The 25,731-nt window shown below is 39.6% G+C and overlaps 3 protein-coding genes across 6 annotated transcripts; 1 reads left to right on the top strand and 2 right to left on the bottom strand.

The window, feature by feature from the left end:
* The first annotated feature begins 298 nt into the window (after window positions 1–298).
* Window positions 299–9,313, top strand: ankrd13d (ankyrin repeat domain 13 family, member D). 3 transcript variants are annotated; one of them, XM_015032273.1, is made up of 16 exons: window positions 299–541; window positions 650–785; window positions 876–1,000; window positions 1,233–1,278; window positions 2,250–2,393; window positions 2,465–2,654; window positions 2,757–2,823; window positions 3,362–3,443; window positions 3,774–3,835; window positions 3,942–4,072; window positions 4,156–4,313; window positions 4,518–4,643; window positions 5,667–5,839; window positions 7,568–7,647; window positions 8,003–8,239; window positions 8,919–9,313. In XM_015032273.1, the coding sequence occupies exons 1-16, from the start codon at window positions 458–460 to the stop codon at window positions 8,980–8,982; spliced, it is 1,905 nt and encodes a 634-aa protein (XP_014887759.1). In that variant the 5' UTR covers window positions 299–457; the 3' UTR covers window positions 8,983–9,313. The 3 variants fall into 3 exon arrangements, with proteins under 3 accessions (XP_014887759.1, XP_014887920.1, XP_014887845.1); XM_015032434.1 differs by lacking the exon at window positions 8,919–9,313 and adding an exon at window positions 7,832–7,878 and having other exon boundaries at window positions 8,003–8,095; XM_015032359.1 differs by lacking the exons at window positions 8,003–8,239; window positions 8,919–9,313 and adding an exon at window positions 7,832–7,974.
* A 574-nt stretch (window positions 9,314–9,887) lies between these two features.
* LOC106947487 (signal-transducing adaptor protein 1-like) lies at window positions 9,888–17,597 on the bottom strand. 2 transcript variants are annotated; one of them, XM_015032639.1, is made up of 11 exons: window positions 16,836–17,597; window positions 16,306–16,377; window positions 16,003–16,119; window positions 15,620–15,676; window positions 14,467–14,624; window positions 13,849–13,980; window positions 13,572–13,641; window positions 11,991–12,093; window positions 11,737–11,916; window positions 10,767–10,868; window positions 9,888–10,049 (listed from the first exon to the last, which is right to left on the bottom strand). In XM_015032639.1, exons 1-11 carry the CDS (start codon window positions 16,941–16,943, stop codon window positions 10,036–10,038), a joined length of 1,113 nt encoding a protein of 370 aa, XP_014888125.1. In that variant the 5' UTR covers window positions 16,944–17,597; the 3' UTR covers window positions 9,888–10,035. The 2 variants fall into 2 exon arrangements, with proteins under 2 accessions (XP_014888125.1, XP_014888043.1); XM_015032557.1 differs by having other exon boundaries at window positions 9,888–10,868.
* A 3,358-nt stretch (window positions 17,598–20,955) lies between these two features.
* LOC106945262 (paired box protein Pax-5-like) lies at window positions 20,956–23,295 on the bottom strand. The gene is made up of 4 exons (XM_015029228.1): window positions 22,740–23,295; window positions 22,615–22,655; window positions 22,446–22,541; window positions 20,956–21,111 (listed from the first exon to the last, which is right to left on the bottom strand). The coding sequence occupies exons 1-4, from the start codon at window positions 22,823–22,825 to the stop codon at window positions 20,993–20,995; spliced, it is 342 nt and encodes a 113-aa protein (XP_014884714.1). The 5' UTR covers window positions 22,826–23,295; the 3' UTR covers window positions 20,956–20,992.
* Between the last annotated feature and the right edge of the window lie 2,436 nt (window positions 23,296–25,731).

Below are 25,731 nucleotides of genomic sequence, written 5' to 3'. Positions count from 1 at the left end.
TCTCATCGGCAGCGGGACAAGCTAGCTAACTTTAATATCCGGCGGTTGGAACTAGATTATCTTAACTGCTACAGTATAAGTATTTAACAGAAAGAAAAAAAATGAGAGGACACTGTTGTGAGCTGTTTGTTGGTTAAACCCGTTCATCCCGCAGTATGGAAATTAGAAGCTGAAAACAATGTTGTTGGCTAGTTAGCTAAGGTTAGCCAGCTAGCTGCTAGTTAACTAGTGGGCTGAGTTAGCCTTCCAGACTCAGCCCACTAATAGTTTTGCTGCTTCATGTTAGTTACTACAATAGAGTTGCCAAGTGGCAGGTTTTTTTCTAAGTGACACAACTTTTGCTGTCGGAGTGTAACATTTTTAAGTAAAAACCGAAGCTAGCTAGCTAACCAGCGGTGCCGATCCATTTCACTGCGATCTTTGTGGCTGTAAAAGTCTTTGTAAGAGTGTGTCAGCCATGGCTCAGGAGGCCTTTCCCTTGCATTTTTACGTCTGGAACAATCAGTACCTAGAGCTGGACAGAGAGCTGCAGAAGAAAGAAGTGAGTCTCTGTGGGTGGTGGGTTTCTACAGGTGCGCTTTATTATATGTCGCGCCGCAGTGCGCTGACGCAGCTTGTGTGTGTCTGTGTGTGTGTGTTGGACATGCAGCAGGATGTTCAGCGCCTGGATCCACGGGGGCGCACCCCGCTGGAGCTGGCTGTCTGTCTGGGTCACCTGGAGTCCACCCGGGTGCTGCTCAGGTACTCTGCGGACCCGACGCACTGCAACACGCAGGGCTGGACCAGTGAGTGCTTCAAGCTGCTGCTGCTGCTGCTGCTGTTTTGCTTCATGTCCTGAGGTTGCTGTGAGTTAATCACCCGGACATTTGCTTCAGTCTTGCAGGAGGCGGTGAGCACCGGGGACCCAGAGCTGGTGCAGCTGGTGCTTCAGTACAGAGACTTTAAACGAGCTACAGAGAGACTGGCGGGCATCCCAGAGCTGCTCAGCAAACTGAGACAGGTAAAAATCATCCTTTAGCATCTAAATTCCTCATCTCCTTTATCAATGCACTCTTCTGTGCTGTTCCAAAGTCTTTCTCTAAGATGCTTCCAGTGAAGCAAGAGCTCTACACTTGACTGCCAGGGTGGCTTTTCCATTTTAAACAATATTTCCGACATGCTGCCAAAAACTCTCAGCGTCTTCATTAGATGAGGACGGTCACCATGTGAACATCCTTTTCCTGTCTCTCCAGGCGCGGGACTTTTACGTGGAGATGAAGTGGGAGTTCACCAGCTGGGGTGAGTGGATTTCAGGTTTCCCACACTGAGGTAAATTTCAGCACCACTGCAGCTGGACAGCTCCCCTGAGCAGCAGACTGTGTCTATATTGAATTTACACCTTTTGGAAAAAGAGGCGAAAACTTGTGAGCCCTAAATAAACATGCACCAATTAACACAGCAGAGATTGGAACTGGTAGATTTAGTTCCCTCTGATTGGAGATCCACAGTAAAAACAAAAAAAAAAAAGAAAAATTAGTTAATTTTTTTCTCTCAAAGAAATGAAACTAAAAATTTAGCACTTTTTTAAATTGATTAAAAATTAGATAATGGTTTAGAAAATACTGTGATGTATGAGTGGTGGTCATCTTGTCATTCAATTTTTTTTGTTGTGTTTAAAACTTGTCCATCTAATTAAACTTAATCTGTCATCTGTCTGAAGAAAAATGAATCAGAATTGGTCAAAATTGGAATCGGCATGTCAGAGAGTACATGACATGTAAAAAGTCTGATCTGTGCATTTCTAATCAAAATGACTAATCAGAAGTGAGACGGTGTCTTTGATTTGCAAGGTTTCAGTTTAAATTAGTTTTAAGTTAAGCTCCCGCTTCATAAAGAGATAATTTTTAGTTTAGGTAGAGATGAAACTGTTTTACAAAATTCTTGGCTTCTCAGGGTTTGCCTCATGACTGTGAAGTCCTTGGCCTGTTTAAAAGCAGCAGCTCCCTTTTAGAAACCGGGGAGGGAAAAATCAATGCTGAGAAAGCAGGAGGATCATCCTGCTAAGCATTTTTAGGCAACACTCTCCTCAGTCTGAGGCATTTAGAAAGCAAGGAGCTACTCGGACTAATCAGATTAATGTATTTGAAGCGCTGGTGAAAAAGATAAAGCAAGATTTTCTTCTATTACCTCTTCTTTGGTTATGTGTTTCTTGCTCTCTCTCTCACATGTTTTGAAGGAAGCCCCATCCTCTCCCTCCTGTCTCTGTGCAGTACCCCTGGTGTCTAAGGTTTGCCCCAGTGACGTCTACCGGGTTTGGAAAAGCGGCTCGTGCCTCCGTGTTGACACCACCCTACTGGGCTTTGAACACATGACTTGGCTGAAAGGACGGCGCAGCTACATTTTCAAGGGTGGAGGTGTGTGACGTAAATGCATAAGTGAGCGAATGAACGGAGGGGATTCGCAGCCTGTCCGTCTCTCTGCTCAGACGACGGAGCCGTGGTGATGGAGGTGGACCACGAGAAGCAGGTGGTGTACACGGAGCCGCTCGTGCTGTCCCCTCGTGATGCGCCGTCCCTTCTGGCGGCCATGCAGCCGTCGCAGGAGAACACGGCCCAGAGGCTCACGTCGCCCATCGTCTCCACGCACCTCAACACGCGCAACATTTCCTTTGAGCGGTAACGACTGAATGCCCAAGCATCACTTTTGCAGAGTTAAAATGGAAATATTGATGACGGCCTCACTTAAGAGTTTGGCCTGCGTTTTCGTATTTGTCTCAGGAATAAGTCGGGGATCTGGGGCTGGCGTTCTGAGAAGACCGAGGTCGTCAGCGGTTACGATGCCAAGGTAAGGAGGCTGACGCTCCAACCCGACGTCGATGGGTTTACCACATAGAACTGGTTTTATTTTGATTCGTCTAAATTATATGTTTGAACTTATTTCTGTTTAAAGTTGACAAATGTTTTGTTTCAGAGCAGTGTGGGGGAAGAAGAGTTCCCCACTGCCAAAATACTCCAGACTGATTTCTAAGAGGAGCTAAAAGATGTGATGATCACAGCTAAACTCACAAAAGGACACTTCTACATACTTAAATACTTATTTGTTTAGTTTTTTTTGTTGTTTTTTTTTTTAATCAAAGTTCCTTCTGGTCTCATAACAACTAACCTATATTGTTTGTTGTTCTTGTTTTTGTCCAATCATTGTCATCATATTTTTTTTTATACGAGAAGCTCTTGAGGTTGTAAAAGAAACAGTTTCTATATTTTAGTTTGTCTGCACAAAACAAGATCTGTTTTTCTAGGTTTCACTGTCACTCCAGACATTTTTGTCTGATGCTGAAAGTGTGAGAAGACATGTCGTCCATGGTGTCTCTGTTTGTGTCCAGGTTTACAGCGCCACCAATGTGGAGCTGGTGACCCGCTCGAGGACGGAGCATTTATCAGACCAGGACAAGTCCAGAAGCAAAGGTGAGACAGAAAACTATCTGTGTGATTTAGGAGCAAAATCTTGGTAGGATGAATTTGTCACTGCTGACACATTAAACTACTTATTTTTATTCATATACTGCCCAGTTTGTGTATTTTGTCAGATTTGTGTATATGGCTTTAAATTGTTTTGTACTTATTTGGACAAAAGAAACTGTATTTACTTTACATCTCAGGCTTGTTGGTAGGTAAAAAAAACCGTCATGGTGTGTGTGTCACTTTATCAACATAGAGGCAAACAGAGCAGAGGTTTGGCTGCGCTGTAGATTAAAACGTATTGATTAAAACGGGTATTTTTCCTGTTTTTCTCAGGCTCAAAGACTCCCCTTCAGTCCTTCCTGGGGATTGCAGAGCAGCACACGGCTCACGACGGGGTAATGGAGCCTCAGCGGCGCACATTCTTCCCCACACGCGACCTCGTTCATCCTTTCACATACACTCACCACTGCCTCTGTGTGTGTGTGCGCATGTTCCTGTCAGAGCAACGTGTCCCAGTGTGCCAGTCCTAACAACCCCACAGCCATCACAGCCGAGGAATACTTCAACCCGGAGTTCAACCTGAATGGCCGGGACATCGGACGCCCCGTCGAGCTCACAAGCAAAGTGCAGAGGTTTGGTGAAGGCAGAGCAGCATCAGGTCAGTCACGTTTATTATCATTATTGCACTACATTTGTCTCTTATTTTGTCTTTTAGGTTTAAAGCCACACTTTGGCTGAGTGAGAAACACCCTCTGTCCCTGGCTGAGCAGGTGACGCCCATCATCGACCTCATGGCCATCTCGAACGCTCACTTTGCTAAACTGCGGGACTTCATCACCCTGCGGCTCCCGCCGGGCTTCCCTGTGAAGATAGGTGAGTGATGTCATTGGCTGCATATCTGATGGGACGTTTCAACTCTGCAGGAAGCTTCTCTGTGACTTTGGCTTTTTTTTTTTTTTTTTTAAAGCCCTGGAGCTTTAGTTTGGAAACGTTGCTTGTTCCAGTAGAATAACGGCCAAAGGAAACCCACTCAGCTGCACCTTCCCATTTCAGTATTTTCTCTTTCTGCCTCCTCAGAGATTCCTCTGTTTCACGTGTTGAATGCCAGAGTGACGTTCAGTAATCTGTGTGGCTGCGACGAGCCGGTCAGCTCTGTGATTGTTCACCAGCCAGAGGACCCTGGAGAACTGCAGAGAACTCGGGGTAACTACGACTCCCAACACACGCAGTAAACACTGATGACATTCATCTGAGCAGCACCCTCCTCGTTTACTGGAAAATAATCGGTGCCAAACCTTTATTTTGAGAGCATTTCAGTGGAAAATAATTTGCTATTTTTTAATGTAATTACCTGTAACAAAACATTTTTGCTCACCTGTTCTTATAAAGTGAGCTTATGCTTTACTTTTAAATTCAATGAGCATGTAGGAACTTTTAATCTGTTAACCTTGTTTCCCTGGGGTGTAAATTTGAAGTAACACATTTGTCGTCGCCACTCTTCAAAATGGGACAAACATGAGAACATATTTAAGTAAGGTATGTCTAAGTTGATCTTCATGAGTTAGGAACGTACTATAGGGAAATTGTCCAAACTTGCATCAACAGTCAGAGCAATAATTTAAAAATCGAAAAGACTGAAGTTTATCTTTCCAGAAGAAACGGTAAGAGGAACGCTAAGTGTTTAAAAACAAAATCTCCTAACCTCTCAGTTTGAGGACTGCAGCAAAGAGTGGCATCTTGGGGTGGTCTGGTCTCCATAGCAACTGTTAGATGCAATTTACATGATAGAAGAAAATGTTCTATCCTGTTATCACAAATCCTGTTATCCACGTGTTTGTTATTACAAACGTGGAGTTTGCAGGGCTCTACTGAAACTTTAAAGAAGACGCTCTGTATGAGAGGCTGAGCTTTGGGGCAAAAAAATCTCCAGGTGGAACTGGCTTAAAACAGTCGAAGTTATTTCTGTACTTCCCCCCTCCCCCCCAAAGGTAATCAGATTAATGGCTGAAATTTTTGAAATTTTATCCTGGGATAATTCACCTACAATAAAAGACTAATTTATTTGACATCTTTTTGTACTTCTTTACCAGGGGAGTCGAGCAATATGTTTTTTCAGCACAAAAACAAATTGCATCTGTAGCTAATTACAGCTGCGCTCCCACTCCCTCCCGCCTGCAGGGGCGTTTTAACGCATCGAATCATGAACGCATCCCGTTTCCTCCTCAGGTCAGCTTCCCCCTGACTTCCATTGCGAGGTGGACCCCTCGGTGTTCGAGCCCCCTCCAGATTACACCACCCTCGGGCCGGGCCGCAGCGAGCCGCTGAGGGACGAGGACGACAACCTGCTGCAGTTCGCCATCCAGCAGAGTCTGCTGGACGCCGGCACCGAAAGCGATCAGGTGCGAGCGCCGCCGTAATCAGCCCGGCGCAACGAGTACAGCGCCTTCAGTTTGGCTCAGACAGTCGGGGAGACTTTGGACAGCATAGATAAACGAGTAGATTTATTGATGGATTGCTTTATTATAACAAGCAGAATGTGATGAAATGTGGTGCCAGTAATAAAAAGTGAGTGATAAAGAAGAGCAGCGGCTTCGCCAATAGACCATGAAGAATGTCTGCAAGGCGGATCGAAAACGTTTATGGAGTTCTGCGCAGAGATCTGATGATTGTTGTGCAGCATGTTGCTGTTGATGTCGGAGGTTTATAGATTTTATTCTGCAGTTTCATTTACTAGAATAAATATTCTTATAGACTTGTGAACTGAAGCAGCTGGGCTGTTGTTCACTGTAATGTGATGCAGCCTTGTGTGTGACTGAATGCAGGTATTGAGTTTTTCGCAGTGACACTCGAGATTCCCTCCTTATCTTTGTGCACCTTAATGACACAACCCATATATTCCTGAACTATTTGTAAAATAAAAAAAAAATAAAAAAACGTAGATAAGGATTTGTGCGGAATTTGTTATGGTTAAAATAACACAACTAATTAGGAAGATTCCTCAGCATTTGGAGACGTATCAGTGGAGATATTTTGTGGTTCTTTTCTCCTATGTCTCCTTTATAACCTGTGATTTCATGTATTAGTCAAACTCAAGGTAACACAAACTTGTAAAGTCACAGGAAAATTGCAAAGTTTCAAAAAATTTTAATATAAAAATCCAAAAAGTGCGGCAGACCCTGTTATTAATCCCCCCCTGAGCCAATATTTTGTTGAACCATCTCTGTTTTGTTGTGCGTCTCTACCGCCTTTCACACATTTAGCAAATGTAAAGCATCTTTTAAATATCAAGTCCACCTGGACTAAGCTCTGGACTTTGACTGGGCCATTGTACCTCATAACTGTGCTGGGATCTAAATGGTTCCCCTGTGATTTTTCCTGAGTTTTTAAGGTCGTCGTTTAGCCTCTTAGAATTGCTTTGACGCAGCATGATGTCGCTGCAACATGTTTTCGTAGCGACGTCATGTTTCCACAATGCTGAGCCTCTGACATTCAGGTCAAAGACATTTATTTTGGGTTCTGTAAAACGCTTGCCTTCTTCCTTATGTTTGCTGTGTCCATAGTCTTTCAAAAAGGCTGACTGTACAGAGCACAACTAACAGATGTTTGTCTGTGGATGTTTCCATAGAAAATAGTTTGAGAGTAGATGATTGTTTGCATAATTTTAGTTCAACTTCACAATAATTTGCTACTTTGCTAAATGAAATACATGATAAAATGTGCAAAAGTTCAAGATGCCTGACTGTACTCCAAAGGCTGGATTAAAAACACTGACAGAGTCATGTGAAAATTTTTAAGTCAAGTAAAAAGTAAGTTTATTGTTGACTTGAGACGTTAAATTAATTCAGAAAACTGCTTTTGACATGTTCTCCCTATATCTAGTTATAAATACCAATAATTCAGCATAAAAATGTTACGTCATTGGCGTTGTTGGTCCAGTCTGGCGTAGCTTCTGCAGAAGCAGCAGCGTTTCTTCATTTGCCTGCGTCTTTGCATCTGTTTTTCCTCCTTGAGTTGGAAAGCGCAGAGCTCTTTTTAACACTGTAGATGCTGCTCTTAGTCGAACATTGAACTCTGAGCAAGCACTTCTTTTGTCTAAAGCCAGGAACCATTTGCTTCTAAATTTCCAGGTGACCATCTGGGAGGCGCTGACGAACAGCCGCCCGGGGCCGCAGTCTCCGCTGTATGAGGAGGACTCTCAGCTGGAGAGGTGAGAGGATTTTACCTGCTGCAGTCATCACTCTACTGGAACTGTGGCTTTTCTCCACTGTTAGTAGAGAATAATTAGTTTTTTTTTTTTTTTTTTTTTTAAATGGATTAGTAATTTAGAGAATAAATAGTTGAATGTGTGGGGAATTAATATTCTAATGATGTCTTAATCTTTTTTTCTTCAGGAGAACTTCTGGCATGAGCTGTAATTTAAGGAAAGATATTAAATAGAGTTCAGTAATTAGCTTTTTCTCTCTTCTCAAGAGAGCAGCACTTCTCTTTTATCCTCTACTGGAGTTTAAGCAGAAGGACACTGAAAACAACCGTCTTAGACAACTTTGTCTGCCTCCTCTCAGGGCGATCCAGGAGTCGCTCTCCATCTCTCTGGCCAGCAGAGAGGGAGAAGACACGGCCGACCCCAGCCTGCCCCCCTCCATGTCCCCGCAGGACCCCGCCTCCAACTCGCCGCTCTCCTACAGCGCCGCCACCAACCCGAGGCTTTCCTCCGGCCCCTTCGGCGTGGCGTCCAGCTTCGACGAGCAGCTGCGGCTCGCCATGGAGCTGTCGTGCAGGGAGCAGGAGGAGAATGACAGGTGGGGGGCAGTGGGGGGGGGGCTGCCTGGCGGTCACCTCAGGCAAAACGTTCGTGTTGACAGATTGTGATCTGATCCTTCTGTGAGTGAGTGACGGATGTCTGCATGCATGGCAGTTGAGGAAGAGACGTATTTTGTGTTTACTCACTCGCACTACATCCTTAAACTTCACCAGAGCACCCAGTCCTTCATTCCTGCAGCTATTTGTTTGCTGTGCTGTTTATGTTCATTACTATCACTGGGGTGATGAAAATTCATCTCGTTAACAGTTTATTGCTGTTTAGAAACAATGTAACTGGCTAAATGAATTGCAAAGCATACAGAGGGCCATAGACAATTTACATCACAAGTATATTATATATAGAGTATATTGCATTAAGATGCATTATAAAGAAAAACTGTTCAACATTCGTCCACTAAGATGTAAGATGAAAACGATGACTTCTGACTACTTCTGTAAACATTTCTTTTTTTACTCCAAGCTGATAAATGATTGGTTAAACTGTAGTTTTTCCATGTCTGAGCTCTACAAACACACCTTCTTTGCTGCGTGTAGCTCCCATATTAGAGACGATAATGTGTCCAGTCAAACCTTTCCTGCATAAACACTGAAGACATTGAATCCACAAAAACTTTGAGTGGTGAAATCTGTTAAACCCAGTTCGTCTTTCTGTTCCAGGAAGCGTAAGGAGGAAGAGGAGGAGCTGGAGAGAATCCTGCAGCTGTCTCTCACGGAGAAGTGATGCTGCAGCTGGAGCTGGACGGGTCCACACTTAATTTATTCTGTTTTAATTTTTAAATCCCAAGACATTAATTTATTATTGCAGATATTTTTTTTTTGTTTTTGTCACATGAAGGCTGCTAACATGCACAGACTGAAAGGAATTGATGTAGGAAATGCGAAATGGGTTACTTTGAATAAAATACTGTACACTTAAGCGAAGGAGATGACAAAAAGGGAGATTTTTCTTTTTTTTATTGAATATTTTTCAGTCTTGCTGTTTTTGAGTGATGAATGATCCTTAAACTTAAATGATCCACTACACTGACAAAAAAAATACAGTAAAACATAATAGAATAAAAAAAAAACCTTCTAAGCATTTATGTTGGATCACTCCTAAGTGTGGAAAAATAAAAAAATAAAGATAATCTTGGATTATTATGCCTGTCTTCAACTTGCATTAAAATATTTTACATGTTTACATCTTCATTATGTTATTATTTTTTACATATGACATGGTTACAATAACATTAAAAAAAATAATTAGCCAAAACTGAAAGTTTACCAGCCTTCTAAACAGAAAATCTGCCGATGTTCACAATAAGATGGTTTTGGCAAATTGTCACATGTGAAAATGTCTTTTTGTTTCTCTCTAGCTCACTTTTTTGGTAGTGTCAACAGTGAGTTGTGAAACAAAATCGCATTTTATGTAAATGCATTTGGCAGAAATCACCAACAAATGAGGATATAACATAATACAGCTAATATCAAAGCTAACGGTAGTAGGCTACTGCTAGCAGGCTAGTAGCCAACTAACGGCAATGACCTACTAACAGTAGGCTAGGAAATATATATATAATATGGTGGAGGTAAGAGCACCAGGCAGGTTCTGTCAGATGTGATGGTGTAGAAAGAGAAAGTGTAGCGGAGGGGGAGATTCTCTCAGAAGAGTTGGGTTCGCTAGGATTTGTTGAAGTTGGGGTCGCCCGTGTTCTGGTCGCGGTTCGTAGCTCATTCCACCACCGTGGAACGACACAGAAGAGTCTGGATAGTCTTGAGCTCGGTGTAGGTACTGCTAGCCGACAATCCCTTTATGACATAAGGGAACCATTTCAGAAAATATTTTTTATCATAAAGCTACAAAAGTATGGAGGCCCGGTGGTGCAAAACACAATAAGTTGAACAATTTACATTTCCTTAAACCCTAGATTGAGATTTATTTTTAAGTAACTTTTTCGTTATTTCAGACTTCTACAGTTAGCTTGTCAGTTTTCTAGTCATTTTGACACAAGAAGCTTTTCTTAATGAAATGGCATCAAATCCAGACAAAGTACAACGAAGAAGTTGAATATTAACACATGCTTCTGAAATAAACATTTTCTTCCTCTGACTTGTGCAAAACCTTCTGATCACAATAAAACATAAATGCAGTCTTTCTCAGTTTTGTGTGAAGTTAAAGTTTCTATCAAAAAACCTCAGAAGCACCAAATTTATTTTTTTTTTTTTTAGCAAATATTGTTTCTCCTTCACTGGTTTTCTGACTGATCTGTGGATTGCAGGTGTAATTTAGAGATATCTATAGTGTTTGACCAAATTTCCCTAACTTGGGGAAAAAAACCATAATTAACTGAGAACTCATATTCTTGACTTTTGTGCACATTTAATATCCCCATAGGAAAAAAAATGGATTGTGGTGGCAGAACTCAGTAAAACATGTAATCTTTGAGCCACATATTAGGCAGAAAGTTAAAGTTCATGGCATGGGGACGTTGGTTGTCCACTGGACCTTTGATTTGAATTTTTCACCTTCTTCATTCTGGTAGGCAGAGTCTTCGTCGTTTCCACTTTCCACGTAGATGTTTCCTCTTCTCTTCTGCAAGACTGCCTGAAGCTCACCAGCTATCTGAGCTGATTAAGACCCAGAAAAGAGCGTTACTCATTGAGATCAATTTCATCGACTAACATGCATTCGGTTGAACTTTAGTTATGATGTAAAATAAACTCATCTTTTATAGAAGAAGCATAATTTCACACAGAACATTTCAGAAAAATTTTACCTCGCATTTGAGCAGATAATTTTCTATATTCAGAAATACAATCAGCAGTTGGACATATATTTTTTACCTATTTCCCAAGGTTGGAGTATGAATAAACTTTTTTTTTTTCTATCTGTGCAATCACATTGTTGCTTGTTTCTGTCCTATCGACTGTTTATCCAGTAGGTGTTCTACAGGGTTTGGTCTGGGGACAGATATGACCATGGAGGAATGTTTTGAATCACGTTAAAAAAAACCAATGAACACATATTTTCAGTTTTCTCAAAGTCCACCAGATTTTCTTTAAAGGTCTACTGATGCCACACCCCCTTACAAGAGAAACAGTCCCTCAGCATCATAGTTCCACCATCGTACTTGACCGTGGGCATGATGCTCCTGAATTTCTCGTCAAAGAAGCTGTATTGGTTTGTAGTTGAAAAGTTCTGTCTGGATGTTGTCTAGCAAAAAAAATACAGGTTCAATTAAAATCCCATTTTAGCAAACTCCCCATGTTTGGACAACTGGATGGACAGAGAAAGTCCAACCAGTTGCTATGCAGATATTGTCCAATGGTTGTTACGGCACACAATTCTCCAATAGTGACTTGTTTTATTTACCTCTAACTGTACTAATTCTTTAAATGGAATCATTTCCACCAATGAAAAAAAAAAGAATCTGTTTTAGATTTTGAACACATTTTTACTCAGGATCCAAATAAATTTGTTTGAGTGTGTATTTACCTTTCTTTTTCATATGATCGTCCATATCGGGATCTTCTGGTAACACATAATCTCCCTCGTCAGGCTTGGGAACGGGAGGAAGATGCTTGTCTTTGGCCTGGACTCGCTGCATGGGGGCCACCTGAGCTTTGGGGACTACAGGTGGAGGCTTGTTGACACATTTTGGTGGAGGATCCATTACTGTCAAGCAAAAGCAGACATTAATCTGTGTCAGCGTGAACTCACTCGCTTCTCAAAGGAGTGCTAATCCTCACCAATCCGAGTATCGTAGGGTTGAGCTACAATGTAGGGACGCAGGCGGTACTCTGTCTTCTCCAGGAAGTACTTAAGAACATCGTTCAGCGAGCGGACTGTCATCTGCAGAGTAAACATTACGGAAAGATTATTTATGAAATCTATGAATTTTATGTTTGTACAGGCGTACTTATCATGAAATGTCAGAAAAACATATTCCAGACTAAGATTCAACCGTCACAGAAAAGTAACTACATAAACATGGCTATTTTCCCCCCTCTGACCTCCTTGAAATAAATAAAAATAAATAAAACATGATTTAAAAAAAAAACAGCATATCGCAATCAACTATGAAACTGTTAACATTCATAACATAAACTCCTATGTAACACAGTAATCTGAATGTGCTCAGTCAGCTTTCATTTCCTTACATGGAACCAGATCTTCTTTTAATCTATTAATCAGGCCTTGATATGTTTATTTCAGTCACTTTGAAATTTCTCATTTCTGTTCAGTAGTCTTTGTTTAGTTGTTCCCCTCTGGCCCTTTTAATTTTCAGGCACACTGAACTCAAGAGATGAACCAGATATGAGTTTACACATGAGACAAGTCAAAAGAAGTCATTTTTTTCCCAGCATTATTAGATCATTTGTTAATTGGAGCCTGTGTCAAATATGCAATTTGTTTACATTTTGTCAGTTAAACATGCACAGAGCTTGAAAGACAGAATAGTTAGTTTTTTTTTTTTTAGCCCTATTTAGTTAAAACCTTCCTAAAGACACTTTTCACAATATGGCGCCATTACAATTTTTGATCTCATTTAGGAAAATCTAAAGAACAATTGGTCAACATCACAAGATTGGAAGCAAAATGAAAAGAAATGGGAGCTTATTATTATTAATAATATTATTATTGAAATGAATATGAATATGAAACCACTGAGCAATATTTGTGTTCCACAATTGAGACAGAAATATGAGGCAAAATTGTAGGAGAAACTGATTTGGCTTCTTCGTGTCGTCATGTCGACGCAGCTTTTGATGTCGGTTGATGTTTAGCTTCTGATGTAACCAACAAGGAAATCCTCAAGTCTTTTTTTTTTTTATTTAATTGGACGTGAATCATTTACAATGTTGCACAATTGATTAAAGCAAGTGGTGCGATTGTTCATTAAATATTATGACCACCTTATGACATCTGGCCTTTCATTCACAGCCTGAGTTACATAACAGCTAAATACCTTCTAACACGCATGAAACCGGCATATTACATGTGAGAAATCGCCAATGTCAGTTTTTTTTAGGCGCTTTAATTAAAATCCATCAAAAAAGTTTTTTTGACAAAACAACAGAATTATTTGCTGTCGTCATGTTTGATACTCTGCCTAAATTATTTCACACAATTAAGGCAGAATGTCTGAACACTTTTGACTCCATATGGATGGATGCTAAGGTTCAAAACTGCATTTTCCTTTAGCAAACAATAAATTCAATGAAACATTTATGTTTCATGTCACCGTTTTCTTTCAGATTGTCACTATGTTCAGGTTGTGGATTGTGAGGAGAGCTGTTCAACCGTAAAAACAAATACTTTAGACTTACTGGAGTCTCGAGTTCGATCACAAAGCCGGCGCTCGTGGAGGTCACCCTGTAGTTCTTCAGGACATGCTCTCTGCAACACAGTGGACATCAAGATAGTTACTCTGAATGCAGATTAACGTTGTTTCTATCATTTGTCTAACTGGCTGAAATGTTTGGTTTCCCTTCTTTGTCAAAGCAGGATTATAAAAATAAACTTTAACAGCCATCTGGTTTATTTCGAAGTTCTGCGGAGGGAATTGGAGCTGCTGAGTGAGATTAGGGTGAAGTTTGAGTAAACCTGTCTATCTTCTGTCTGAGCGTCAGGGCGTAGTTCTTGGGCATGGTGGACGGACGGAGGATGATGTCTCCATTTTCCGGGTTCTCACTGAGCAGCTTTTCAGCCTCCTGTCGGGTCACATCGAAGAAACAACTGCGGGGAGCAAAGAAAGCAAAAAGACACGATCAACATCTGCTATAAGTTTTGAAAGCAAATAATTTGTTTTTCTCAATAAAATATTTTAAAAAGCTGTGAATAGAGCTGAAATGTTAGAATTTCTTTTGTCTAAGTAGTTTAATTTTCTCTGGAGGTCATTGTGAAACAAACTCGTACATTTTTTATTGATTCTTAAGTTTTATGAGTTCTGGTATCTGAGTCTTACAGGAAGGAAGGCTGTGAGCAAGCAGGTATTTACGTAACTGAAGGTAAATCATATTCTCACTGCAAGAGTCTCGAGATGGAAACATGATGCTTATAGGACTGATTAGAACCAAGAAATGATGCAGGAGAGGAGACAGAGGCTAAAACTGCTTGAAATAACCTGTAGATATTATCAGACATTATTGTCCGGGATAGTTGTCTCATTGTTTCGAGATGCAGACAAACATAACGTGTTAGAAGCTCCTCAGTTTAACTCACGCAGGCATGTCAGGAGTATCTTTTGTCTGCAGGAAGCCCGGTCGGGGTGGAAGAGCAGGGCGCTCCAGCTGGGGGTTTCTTTTGTTTTCCAGAGTCAGCATCTCCTCCAGCTTAATTTTCTGACCAGGCAGCATCTGAATGTCCGAGGGAATCTCTTTCTGCAATAAAATACAGATTACTGTTTACACAACGTAGTTCACCATAAAATACAGGAGAGAAAATTGAATGCACACTTTACTTAAAATATTAACAGGAACTGAAACAGTAGATACAATATTTAGGAAGTTTTACATATTAAACCCACCACTTTCTCAATTTTGGAGGGATGTTTTCTTCTTCTTGGCACTTTGAGGCAAAGATTGAACCGGTAATATTCAAGTGCTATTTTCTTTTAATAACTGACTTGTGAGTCATTCTATGGAGATTTACAGTAATCTGAAGGACAAATATTCAACGTATGCTGCAGAAACACATTGTTTATTCAACATTTTATTACACACTGATCAACAAGAAAACCTGAAAGATGCACCATAGCTCAGCCGTAACTTTACAAACCAGCCACAACTAATGTATTTTTTCTACAAGCAGAGATGTTGAAAATGCTTTGCAAGCTGTGATCCCATGGCATGCAGGAGGACGATAGAAAAATAACATCTTTTATAACATTTCCATCAATTCTTTCTGCTAAGGTAAAAGTTAGCACTAGCTTAGTTCTAAATTTTACCACAAGGAAGCAATTTTTACAGATAAATATTGTATTAATACTTTTCATTGTTTTTGACCATATTTAATTTTATATTAATTCACTCTGAATTTAATTAGAAAAACCCACTAAAATTTAAAATCTCATTTAGAAATGTGCAATGTTCAAGATGACAGCAGCTCATATTTTATTGCTCATATGTGTAGCTAATGTTTCAAAGTTGAGTAGTTGCCATCTCTAGCTGACTGTCTACATGCAGTTGCTTCCTTTAAAATTAGATGATGGAGTTCAGGAAGACAAATGAATTTAATTCTATCTAATGACACAGAGTACTTGACCTACTTTGAAAAAGTAATTTTCCTATGAATACTAAATAAAACAGGAGTTTTCAAGCTTGCGAGCCTCGTGTTCATCCTGAGTTTGTTTCTGTTTTTCAGATTTTTGACTTACATTAACCAGAGTCATAATGAAGCCTCTCCATTCCTCTCCCATGTCAGCATTATCCATCTGCAGAGGCAGAGAAAACAGCACAAGTGTTGGTAAGATGAGACCAATTGCTTTTCTTCAACAAATACCACACGTGAGCTTTATGTGAAATAAATAATACATATATGGAAAGCACCTCAAGCCCACTGCTACGTATGGTGGAAGATCTGTGATGAGGTGAGCCCGTTTCTCTAAACTCATTGAAATTGCATTTCAGCCCCTCAGTGCTAAATCCTAGTTAAACTTTATAGTACCTAAATCAGTGTGTATTCAAATTAACCAGCTGCTAAAACTAAGTGAATGACATTTTTGTGATAAATGCTGAGTCGGTTTGAAGTTTTACAAACCTTTAGCTGCACCTCCTCCAGGGGCAAGCTTAGGGTGAAAATGGTTGGCACTTTTTTTTTATAAGGAGACTCCATGTCCATGGACTTTATCAGCCCCAGGTCCAGCCTTTCTGAATACTGTTGAACAAACAGAAAGTCCCTTGGCGGTTTAATAGATGAAATATCAACAGCCTTGTACTTCCTTATTGCCCCTCTGATGAGTTTCTTTGGACTCAGATTTTGGGGTCTTGCACATGAAAAATACTTTCAATTAAATTTGACCGCGTTATTTTATGAAAGACAAACTTTTGACTGTGTCCTTACTGTGTCTTGTGTATCACTTTTGTACAGAAACAGTGTTGTTCCTCTGAGCTCTCCGTAGAAGTTCCTGAAATCCTGAAAGTCATAAATGTCCTTTGAGTTGCTGCTGTGGATGAAACGTTAACCTTTACACAGAACTGCAATCCAATAAACTCACCCTCGTCTTTATGGTCGACTAAAGTGCAATTAATTTTCTTTAATCTCCGGTAAAGTAATCGAGATTGTTAATTTACTTATTTATGAAAACAGTACAGTTTTAAGCGAGTTTTTTTTTTAGACTCATCATTCAAAGAATGTTCATCTATCAGTAGGAATCGATCTTCTTCATAAATTATTAGTTTAAAATAGCCTCCCACAAAATAAAGCAATCTCAGTTTGACCTTGGCAACAAGATCAGGTTTCTAAAAAAAAAAGGTTACAAAGAGAATCAGCCAAAAAAATATTGTCATGAATAATACCTCTTTCATTGACAGTTTCTGTGTTTAAATCTCCAGTTTCAAACTTCTACTAAATTGCAGTGTAGGTTATGTTACCTTCTCTTTGAGGTTTTTCTTCAGCAGGTTTCCACAGTGGTACAGAGGCAACGCTGTGATCGTCTCCCTCCTCCTGTGGACAGCTCTCGGGTGCGGCCTGCCCTCCATCAGATCTCCGAGTTTCTTCTCCTTGCTTAGTTCGCCTCAACGCTCGTGAGCCTTTGAGCTGAGAACTGAGCTCGTCTGTGTTTTTGTGCGAGCTGAGATGCACTGATTTACTGCCTGAGATTGTCACTGCTCTATAACTCCACTATCATAAGTTTTCTCGCGCAGCCTCAGAGCTGCTCTGGCTCTGAACTGGGAAATGCCACACTGATTTATGAAGAAGGAAGTAGTTAGTTGAAAAAATAAAAAATAAAAAAATAAAAGCCAAAGAATTATCAGTATTTGTACTTTGGCCCTGCATAACTCATGATAATTTGCTTTTCATTCTCATGTGCAGTAAAGTGTGTTGGCGTTAGTTCACGCACAAACACAAAGGCTTTTTTCAAGGCAAAACTCTAAAAATGTAGGACGGATTAATCATTAGCGATAAAAGTAAGTAGATAAACAGCTCAACTTTTAGTCTCAGTTTAGACTCCTTTTCGCACAAGAAAGCTCAGACTGTAATACCTGAATCCTATAAGGTGAGACTTTGTAATGCAAAGAAAAACAGCTCTGAATTTATGCCAATTAAAATCTCCTGCACTGGGTTTAAGTATCCTGGATTTATTGCAGCCAATGCTCAAGAGTGACAACTACAGCAGTAACATATCAGATAAAAAGCATTGTAAAGTCCACAAGATGGGTTAGGTAAACAGCTGCATTCTACTGTGCACGTGAAAATAAAATGTTACACTGTGTTTCAAAATATTGTTATTGTTGTTTTTGTTTTTAATGATTCTCTGAATGGATTAGATTTATATTGATAAATGTTGCCCATGTCTCCTCTAAGGATGTTAATCTTTTTACATTATTTTCTAATTCTAGGTTTTAATGTCTCACGGGCTGCACTGAAAAAAAATGTTTCTTTGAACCTACTTTAAAAAAAATAATAATTTGTTACAGTTAATCTTATTGGTTTTGCTCAAACTGTAATTCGGATTTAATTTATAGCTTGAGAAAAACTAATACAATTAGCTGTAACAAATTAGAGTATTTTTTTTTTAAAGTTGGCTCAATGAAACGTTTATTTCAGCGTGTGGTGTTGCAGTTTCAAGCTACTCCAAAGTCACTTGATAGAGCATAAACAGCTTTTTACTGCTCAGGTCATAATGAAGCATGTCTCCCGCTAGATAATGCATTTCAGTGTCATATAAAAATCCAAAGTAAATCAACTCCTGATGTAGATAAAGTGTCTTTAAACCATCATACCTGATTTGTTTCAAGCAGCCAACACGTTCTGCAGCCCCACTTTTTCGTACAATCTGTTTGCAGAGCAGAGGAAAACATAAAATAAATCTAAAGGTTGCTTTGTCTTGTTTAGTTTTGGTCCAGGAAGCACTGAGTGAAGAGGCCTCTGATGTCCTGAGGGATCCACGTGATTCATATCTGAAACCCCAACACCATTCAGTGCCTTATACATTAAATATAACATTTACATTTCTGATTTAGTTGGAAAAAATATAGCCAGTGCAGCAATTTAAAAAAAATTGTGTGACATGAGAATTTATTTCTGATGTTCAGGGCGCTGATGGCTGCATATCAGATGAGCAGGCAGAGACTGGTGTAACTTACAGAAACTATAGGATCACAGGAGTCTTTTGCATCATATTCATACGGAGAACTCTAATTCTGGAAATGTTATCAGAATGGTAGCCAGGTAGTAGACTCATTTCAGTTTAAATCCATGACAACACCTACGTTTCGTGGTCTATGAACTTTAGTATTTCTAAAGTCTAGTAGAGAGTTGATTTCTAACCTGGGAATATTTTTTAGACCAAAAACAATGACTTCTATGTTTTCTGCCATTAGCTAAAGAAAATTCAGATTAACTCATATTATGGATTCTGCCTGTTATTGCAAGGAACTGTGGTCATGTGGTGACAAAAAAAATGTGTGTAGTCAGCTCACACAGAGTATGAGATGTTGTAATAGAAGATCTTTTAGGCTGGTGAAGTAGATGTCAACTTAAAGTGGCCTGAGGATGGATCCACACTGTGGAACCCCACAATGTGATCTGGGTTCGCTCAGGAATAATGGTGTCAACAAACAACACTGCATCAGGTAAAAACAGTTTGATTGCAGTGTAGTGGTGGGATTTAAAGTTTTGGTTCTTTTCTTAATAGTAAACACAATCAGAGGCACAAAAAAGCCTTATTTCATATGTGAAATAAACCTTTCATTTTGTTTCCCCACAATAAATTCAGCAGAAACACCATGAGAAGTGGGTGTATTGATTAACAGCAGCAGCAGGATTTAAACCTCAGCTTCTTGGTGTCACTGTTGTCAAGACGGGGAAATATGAGGCTCGATCTAAGTTTAACCTGAGGTGAAAGTGCTTAATGATTAACTGATGTTAAATACCAGGTTAAATGTCTGAATGACTCAGGGTGACATCTAACCAATAAAAATGTGTCTCAGCTGAAGAATTTGTGTTGGCAGAGCAAATATTTTTAACATCTGTAATATTGTGCTTTAAAGTAAATAAAAAACATTTGCCTTCACTTTACAGGAGCTGTTTGGACCAAAAAACAACAACAACAACAACAAAAATCCTGGATTTATTACTTAAATGTAACTAACAGGCTCAGCTTGTCCCACAAAGTAATTTATTAGTGTAGTATAAACATGGTCTTGTTTTGTACTGTTATTTGTTTATTAACTGAGATATAAGCAAGAAACCCGTGGCACAGAGAATGATGATGCAAACACTGCCCTCTAGAGACTAAGTATGGACATAGCAGGACAAAAAGTCTAGTCGTCCAGGTTTTTTCTTCTTTCTTTTCCTTCTTCTGGTAGGGCTGTTAGTATTTAGGGTTGGCCCCCATTTTATGCCCTCTAAGCCGAAGACATCTTTACGTTTCTTAAAAAGAGAATGTTTTCTTCCATTTTGCAATTTCCTTACCTGCAAGTTATTTCTTGACTGAGTCAAGGATGCCTACAAGACATCAATTAAATACCTTAAGCTGATGTAGACAGATGCAGGTGGAGAGATATCACATGTCTCCGATTTTTGCTTCTCTTTACTGACTCCCTGTTGAATCAAAAACGGAAGAAACACAAGGTTCTGGAAAATGAAGCTCCACTAAAAAGGATAGTTCCGTATGTTTTCACTGTCAGACTACAGGTCTGCTGGTGGCTCTTTAAGATGCTAGAAATAAAACTAATGTCGTTTTTGACCTGGAGACATCATGTCAACTTTTAAAAGCTTTCTATTTTGTCAAAACCTAGAGTGGCTTCATTCTGAATAGCTGTGCTGAAACACACTTAGGGTCTTCATAGACCACTTTCCCACCAAATGTACTATTTTTTTTTCTATTTTCTGATTTTCTAATATGATCAATTAGGGGAAAAAATCTATGTATATAAAATAGTTTATCTATATATTATGAGAATGTCCTTTTGTTAGAATTACTGTAATGCAACATAACAGAGACAAAGTCAATGGGACATTTTTGAGAAATGTTAAGGTAAAAAGCGAATAGGCAGCTTATTCATTGCTCAGTCACAACTCAACACAAATGCATTGCAGAAACAAAGAATCAATCTGAAATTCTGTCAGTATCTGCTTCATAAATGAATTTGATTATTGGTCGGTGTATGCCTTCACACAAAAACGCTCTGAGCTGCTCTGATGTTTTTTCACCCTGCTGGTCCCTTCAGCAGCTCTCATCTTCCTAGATTCCTCATCCATGAGAGCAGGCAAGGGAATTGGACACAAAGGACAGAAAGCAGCCAGTGTTGTCCATCATGGGGCCTCTAATGATGTTGCTTTACAGCCACTGACTGAGCAGAAAATGACCGCAGGGACAGGCCACAACACTCTGAACTGATCACAGCAACCTTGCTGTTCCTATCCTCCAAATTATGTAAACAAATAACAACATAAGAGGAGGGTGGTTTTAGTTTTATTTTAATATGCTTTCTCTGATTGTAGACATGATGAATTCTGTCCTTCGGTGAAATGAAGACCGAAGGCGAAAGATCCGCCGGCCGTCACGTCAGATCAGTGCAGACTAACCTAGCGGATCTGAATCATGGTCAGGTGGCGGCTGATGGCGAAATGGCGAGCTGAGGTCAGACCTGCTCCAGAGACAGAGCTGGGTGTGGTGCCCACCGCAGGACTCGTCCGCTCCTGGAAAACAGAACAGCTTCAGCGTATAGGTTTGCTTTTATCTCCATTTCCACCTCCATTTGTTCTAATTAGAAGAATGAAAAACAGCCCACATGGATGGCTGTATTCGTATAGATAACTATGCTTATTTGTCTCCGAAGCCGCCTGTTCTAATTCTCCCTGTGATGGAAAGGGAGGCAGGGAGGAGAATGGAGACCTGGGGAGACGAAGTGGACCTCCTGCTGCTTGCAGTGTCTCCGTCTGACTTATATTAACATAAAGCACAAAGTCTTACGCATCCGTCTCCTGTGTGGTCTCCATTTAAAAGCCATTTTAACAAATGCTGTGCGTATTCGTAGCTTATTCAAATGTTTATTCTTATTAAGTGCTTATTTTCTACTTTGTGACCTTTTTCTCTAACAATTTCAATTAAAAACTTAAATTGCGTTTAAACATTTTGAATGACTTTGATGCGTGGACAGAAAAATAATATAGACTGCAGTGTATTCATTTCCTGCCTGAATGGAAATGAATGGAAATTTTGGGTGATAATGAAAAATATCACCCAAAATTGTGAAAACTGTTTTTCTCCCAGTAGTTACACATTTAGAGTGATTGCCATATAAGTGAACTGTTTCTACAAAGATTATGTGAAAAGCAGAAAAGCAACAGTTCATAGAATCAAAAGATGTAAATTACTGTTTAGGATAAATTAACCTTAACCAAGAAAAAGCTTTGTACTTTCTTTTTTTGTCCATCTCTATTTTTTGAAAAGACATTAATTTAGTATAAAAATAGATTTCTTATGAAAGATACCCTAATTAGACAAGCTTATCTGATTATACGGACATAACATTGTATGCACAAATAATTTAATAAAATAATTTAAAACATGACAGGTTTATTTGGACAAAATGAACACACCACAACTATTATCACACCTCACACTTGTAAAAACAACAACAACAAAAAAACACCAAGTATTTTACTAACAAAAAACCCCCAATCTTTCATCTATTGGATTGCTTGAAATTAATAGGTATGTGAAATACCAGTTGTCATGCACATAAACCACTTATTTTTTGTCCTTTATATGTGATAAATATTATAGGCATGCAAAGAAATCTAAGAAATATTAATTTTAAAGGATAAAATTAAAGATTACAGAATGTCCTTGTTAAAACCCACGTTTGCCAAAACAAAGATCATTTCACAACAAAAATGATGTTGAATCTTTGAGTGATATTTAAATAGTTTAACAAAAATGACATTTAGTTTAACAAAAATGTCAGTTTCACTTAAATTTGCTCATTGTATTACGGACACATGCTGTTTGAACATATAATGATTCTCACCTTCGTTTTGTTTATTGAATTTTCTGAGTCCCACAATCCCTCCTATTGAAAACCTGGACTCAGAGGGACAGTCTGTCCCCATGGAAACAGATGATGCTGCCAATACAGAGGCGCAAACATCACTGAGAGGAAGACTGGGCATATAGAAGGATAACAGAGAAACACTCACCATCTTCACAAGGCTTCGCCTGAACTTTCCTCCTGATGATCCTGCAAACACCAAAACAATCAACACTTGTTTTCCAGATCTTTGCTGTCAAGCAGAAACACTGAAACACACCTGGACACCCTTACCTGTTGATTGAGCTGATGCTGGGAACGTTGCTTGGGTCACACACTTGCTCCAGCACCAGCCTGTCCCGGATCTCCCAGGCAAACATCGTGGGACTGTTGTGTTTCAGCTGCAGGATCTTCTGCACCACTGTGGGGGTCGCCACCTTGGGTTTGGAGCCACCTATCAGCCCTGGTCTGATGCTTCCTGTCTCGTTGTACCTGGCATGTTTGGCAAGGAAAGGTTGACACTTACACACACAAGGATAAACAGGCGACCCGTTGGCTGCCAACTTTTACTTTGTGTAGTTTCCATTTTCATTAAATTAACATTATCAATCAAACCCTACATGCCACAACATTTGGTTGTGAATATCAAGGTTTTTTTTGTTGTGTTAAGTTTAATCAAACGACTACTCTTTTTTTCTATGCCAAATTAAAAATCGTGGAAAGCAATTATGACAAAAAACTACAATCCTTTTATTAAGCTTCTAATAATTGTTATTTTGCTTGTGCATTGTATGCAGCGAGTTTCAAGATTTTTGGTTTTGGTCAAACGCCCTGATTAAAATAGACAGACCGAAAGTCATCGTTAATGCTTTTAACGATGACTCGATAAAAGCATTAAAAGAATCCATGAGCTTTCAAACATTTGTTTTTGAAAGATTTTATGATGTCATAACTTCCTGATTCCATATGACTGAACCCATTTTAAACTGCAGCTACCTGGTCAATATTTTGCTGACGCAGCCATGACTGACGCGCAGACGGCGCGAGATCTCACAGGGGCGCACCCCGTGCTGCGCGAGCTCCACGATCCGGTGTCTGACCTCGTGCGGTAACGGCCGCCCGTTGATGAAGACTCCGCCGAGCTGGTTTACCCCGCCGAACCCTGAGTGTCGGAGCAGAACGAGAAGACCCAGTTCCAGGACTTCAGACAGCCTCTGTGGAAAGGATGCGAGGTTCCGATACTTACTGTGCGCAACTGTGAACGGAACCAGTCCAAAACTTACTTCCATCACAGACACGTCAAAGAACCACGACCAGCTAAACTTGTCGTGGTTCCACCTCCAAGGTTTAGATAAGACACAGAAACTTGAGCAAAACAAAAAATTACATCCTAGATCCAGCTCTGTATACAAAGTTTGGCGATGGACCTTCAAACAAACGGAGAAATTGAAAATAAAGTATAGACTTAAAACTTTAAATGCAGACTACCTCTCTACTATAGTTTCAGCACCTGATCAGTGAACAGCAGTGAAAGCCTCTGAGCGCACGGGCGGGGCTGAGGCGCTTATGGTTTCGTCGAGCGCAATTATACGCAAAGAAGGGAGCAGACAGGACAAATTGTAATAACTGTTGAGCATTTCTCTTTAGCCCGAACGGTCGTTTCAAAAAGTATGTCTGGATTTTAAAAGAAACTTCTAAATGTTCAACTTGATATTGTCGACGTCGTTCAATTTTTCCTTTTTTAAATATTATAAAGATTTAACCCAGTGAGCTCTTTCAGCAATGCTTAGAGAAAGAATTGCGATGTAATCTATCTATTATTATGCATCAGTTTGAACAAAAAGGGGGATTTTAAAGAATGAAAGAATATTAAGCTTTAAGAACATAATTTTATTCCTTATCTCTTTAATTTCAAAGAACTAGATTTTCTTGATCTTTTAATTCATCGTTAGTAATTCAGGCTTTCTAAAGATTTTATTTCTTTTGACTTTGAGTGCTTGCCAGCAGGCCTAGGTGGGCCCCATGTGGAGAAAAGGAGGGCAGGCCATATGGGTCCCATATGGGTTTGTCCGCGGGTTCCACGATGGCCCCACATGGGTTTGCCCATGTAGGGCCAGAGCCCACATGGGCCCTATATGGTGGTGGCCCACATGGGATTGTCCATTTAGGGCCCATGCAGGGCCCATGTGGGCTGTGGCCCTACATGGGCAAACCCATGTGGGGCCATCGTGGAACCCGCGGACAAACCCATATGGGACCCATATAGGACCCATATATCAGCCCTCCTTTCCCTCACATGGGGCCCACCTAGGCATGCTGGCTGCAGTCTTTGTACCTGGCTAGTATAGATTTCTTGACTGAAAAAATTAAAATAAAAACTTTTTGACCTATGTAAAAACAGCAGAAATGTGACAGAAAATAACATGATATCCACATTATCCAAACATAGCTGTGGACGCATCATACTCTGAGGATGCTTGTTATCAGCAAGGGCAGGTCAGAGTTGTATGTACAGGTATACAGCCCAATCCTACAAAAATAAATGTTAGTGACTTCAAGAGAGAAGAGACTGGGACTGACATTCATAGTCAGGAGAATTAAATGATCCATCTTGATACATATTGATGTGTTAAAATGGACTAGTCAAAGTCCACACATAAGTCCATTTGAGAACGTGTGGCATTAGTCATAAAAAGCGTGGATACCCTTTTCCTTCACTTTAGAGTTACTTGTCACTGTGTTTTGCTCTATCATCAAAATTATAAATAAAATACATTAGGTTTCTGCTGTAATATCACAAGAAAGAAAAAAGACAAAGAAAAAAAAATCCAAAAGTGTTATGAATATTTTTTATATTTAAAATAGAACACAATAACTAATTTCATAAAACCCGCAGGACTGTAAAATATAATTTCCTCAATAAATTTTAAAATTATTCTAATGTCTACACAGTAGACATTAGAAGTACACAATAAGTTGGTTTACAATAGGGGTCAACAATCTTTATGATTCAAAAAGCTATTTTCCTTCAGTCCAGCCAAGTAAAACTCATATATAGTTGAAAAATGTACATGTGTTAATAAAGACAATTTGGATTTGATAAGTATGTTACAGGTAATTTTTAAAAGACTTTTGTTTTATTTTTGTTGCCAGATTTCAAATTAAAGAAATAATAAACAACTTTTGCAAAAAAAGAAAAAAGTAGATACATACATTTCTTCTATAGGATGTTGATATTTGTGGAAAACGATGCATATTTTACTATTTGTTGTGAAGATTCAATGCA

Source organism: Poecilia latipinna, unplaced genomic scaffold (genome assembly GCF_001443285.1).
Source record: "Poecilia latipinna isolate Pla-1442-1.1 unplaced genomic scaffold, P_latipinna-1.0 Scaffold0, whole genome shotgun sequence".
NCBI lineage: Eukaryota > Metazoa > Chordata > Actinopteri > Cyprinodontiformes > Poeciliidae > Poecilia > Poecilia latipinna.
Note: the sequence above shows the minus strand (reverse complement) of the source record. Positions and strands in the feature narration are given on the sequence as shown.

What these genes read in the sequence shown, in the direction of transcription:
- ankrd13d (XM_015032273.1), top strand. Translation starts at nt 458, where the DNA reads ATGGCTCAGGAGGCCTTTCCCTTGCATTTTTACGTCTGGAACAATCAG. An exon ending in GTGGGAGTTCACCAGCTGGG is followed by an intron (nt 1,279 to 2,249) that starts GTGAGTGGATTT and finishes GTCTCTGTGCAG; the next exon opens with TACCCCTGGTGTCTAAGGTT. An exon ending in AGAACTGCAGAGAACTCGGG is followed by an intron (nt 4,644 to 5,666) that starts GTAACTACGACT and finishes TTTCCTCCTCAG; the next exon opens with GTCAGCTTCCCCCTGACTTC.
- LOC106947487 (XM_015032557.1), bottom strand. Translation starts at nt 16,943, where the DNA reads ATGGAGGGCAGGCCGCACCCGAGAGCTGTCCACAGGAGGAGGGAGACG. An exon ending in AGAAAAACCTCAAAGAGAAG is followed by an intron (nt 16,378 to 16,835) that starts GTAACATAACCT and finishes TATGACTTTCAG; the next exon opens with GATTTCAGGAACTTCTACGG. An exon ending in TGATCGAACTCGAGACTCCA is followed by an intron (nt 12,094 to 13,571) that starts GTAAGTCTAAAG and finishes TTTACTCTGCAG; the next exon opens with ATGACAGTCCGCTCGCTGAA.
- LOC106945262 (XM_015029228.1), bottom strand. Translation starts at nt 22,825, where the DNA reads ATGTTTGCCTGGGAGATCCGGGACAGGCTGGTGCTGGAGCAAGTGTGT. An exon ending in GGCGAAGCCTTGTGAAGATG is followed by an intron (nt 22,542 to 22,614) that starts GTGAGTGTTTCT and finishes CTGTATTGGCAG; the next exon opens with CATCATCTGTTTCCATGGGG. An exon ending in ATTCAATAAACAAAACGAAG is followed by an intron (nt 21,112 to 22,445) that starts GTGAGAATCATT and finishes TCTGTTTTCCAG; the next exon opens with GAGCGGACGAGTCCTGCGGT.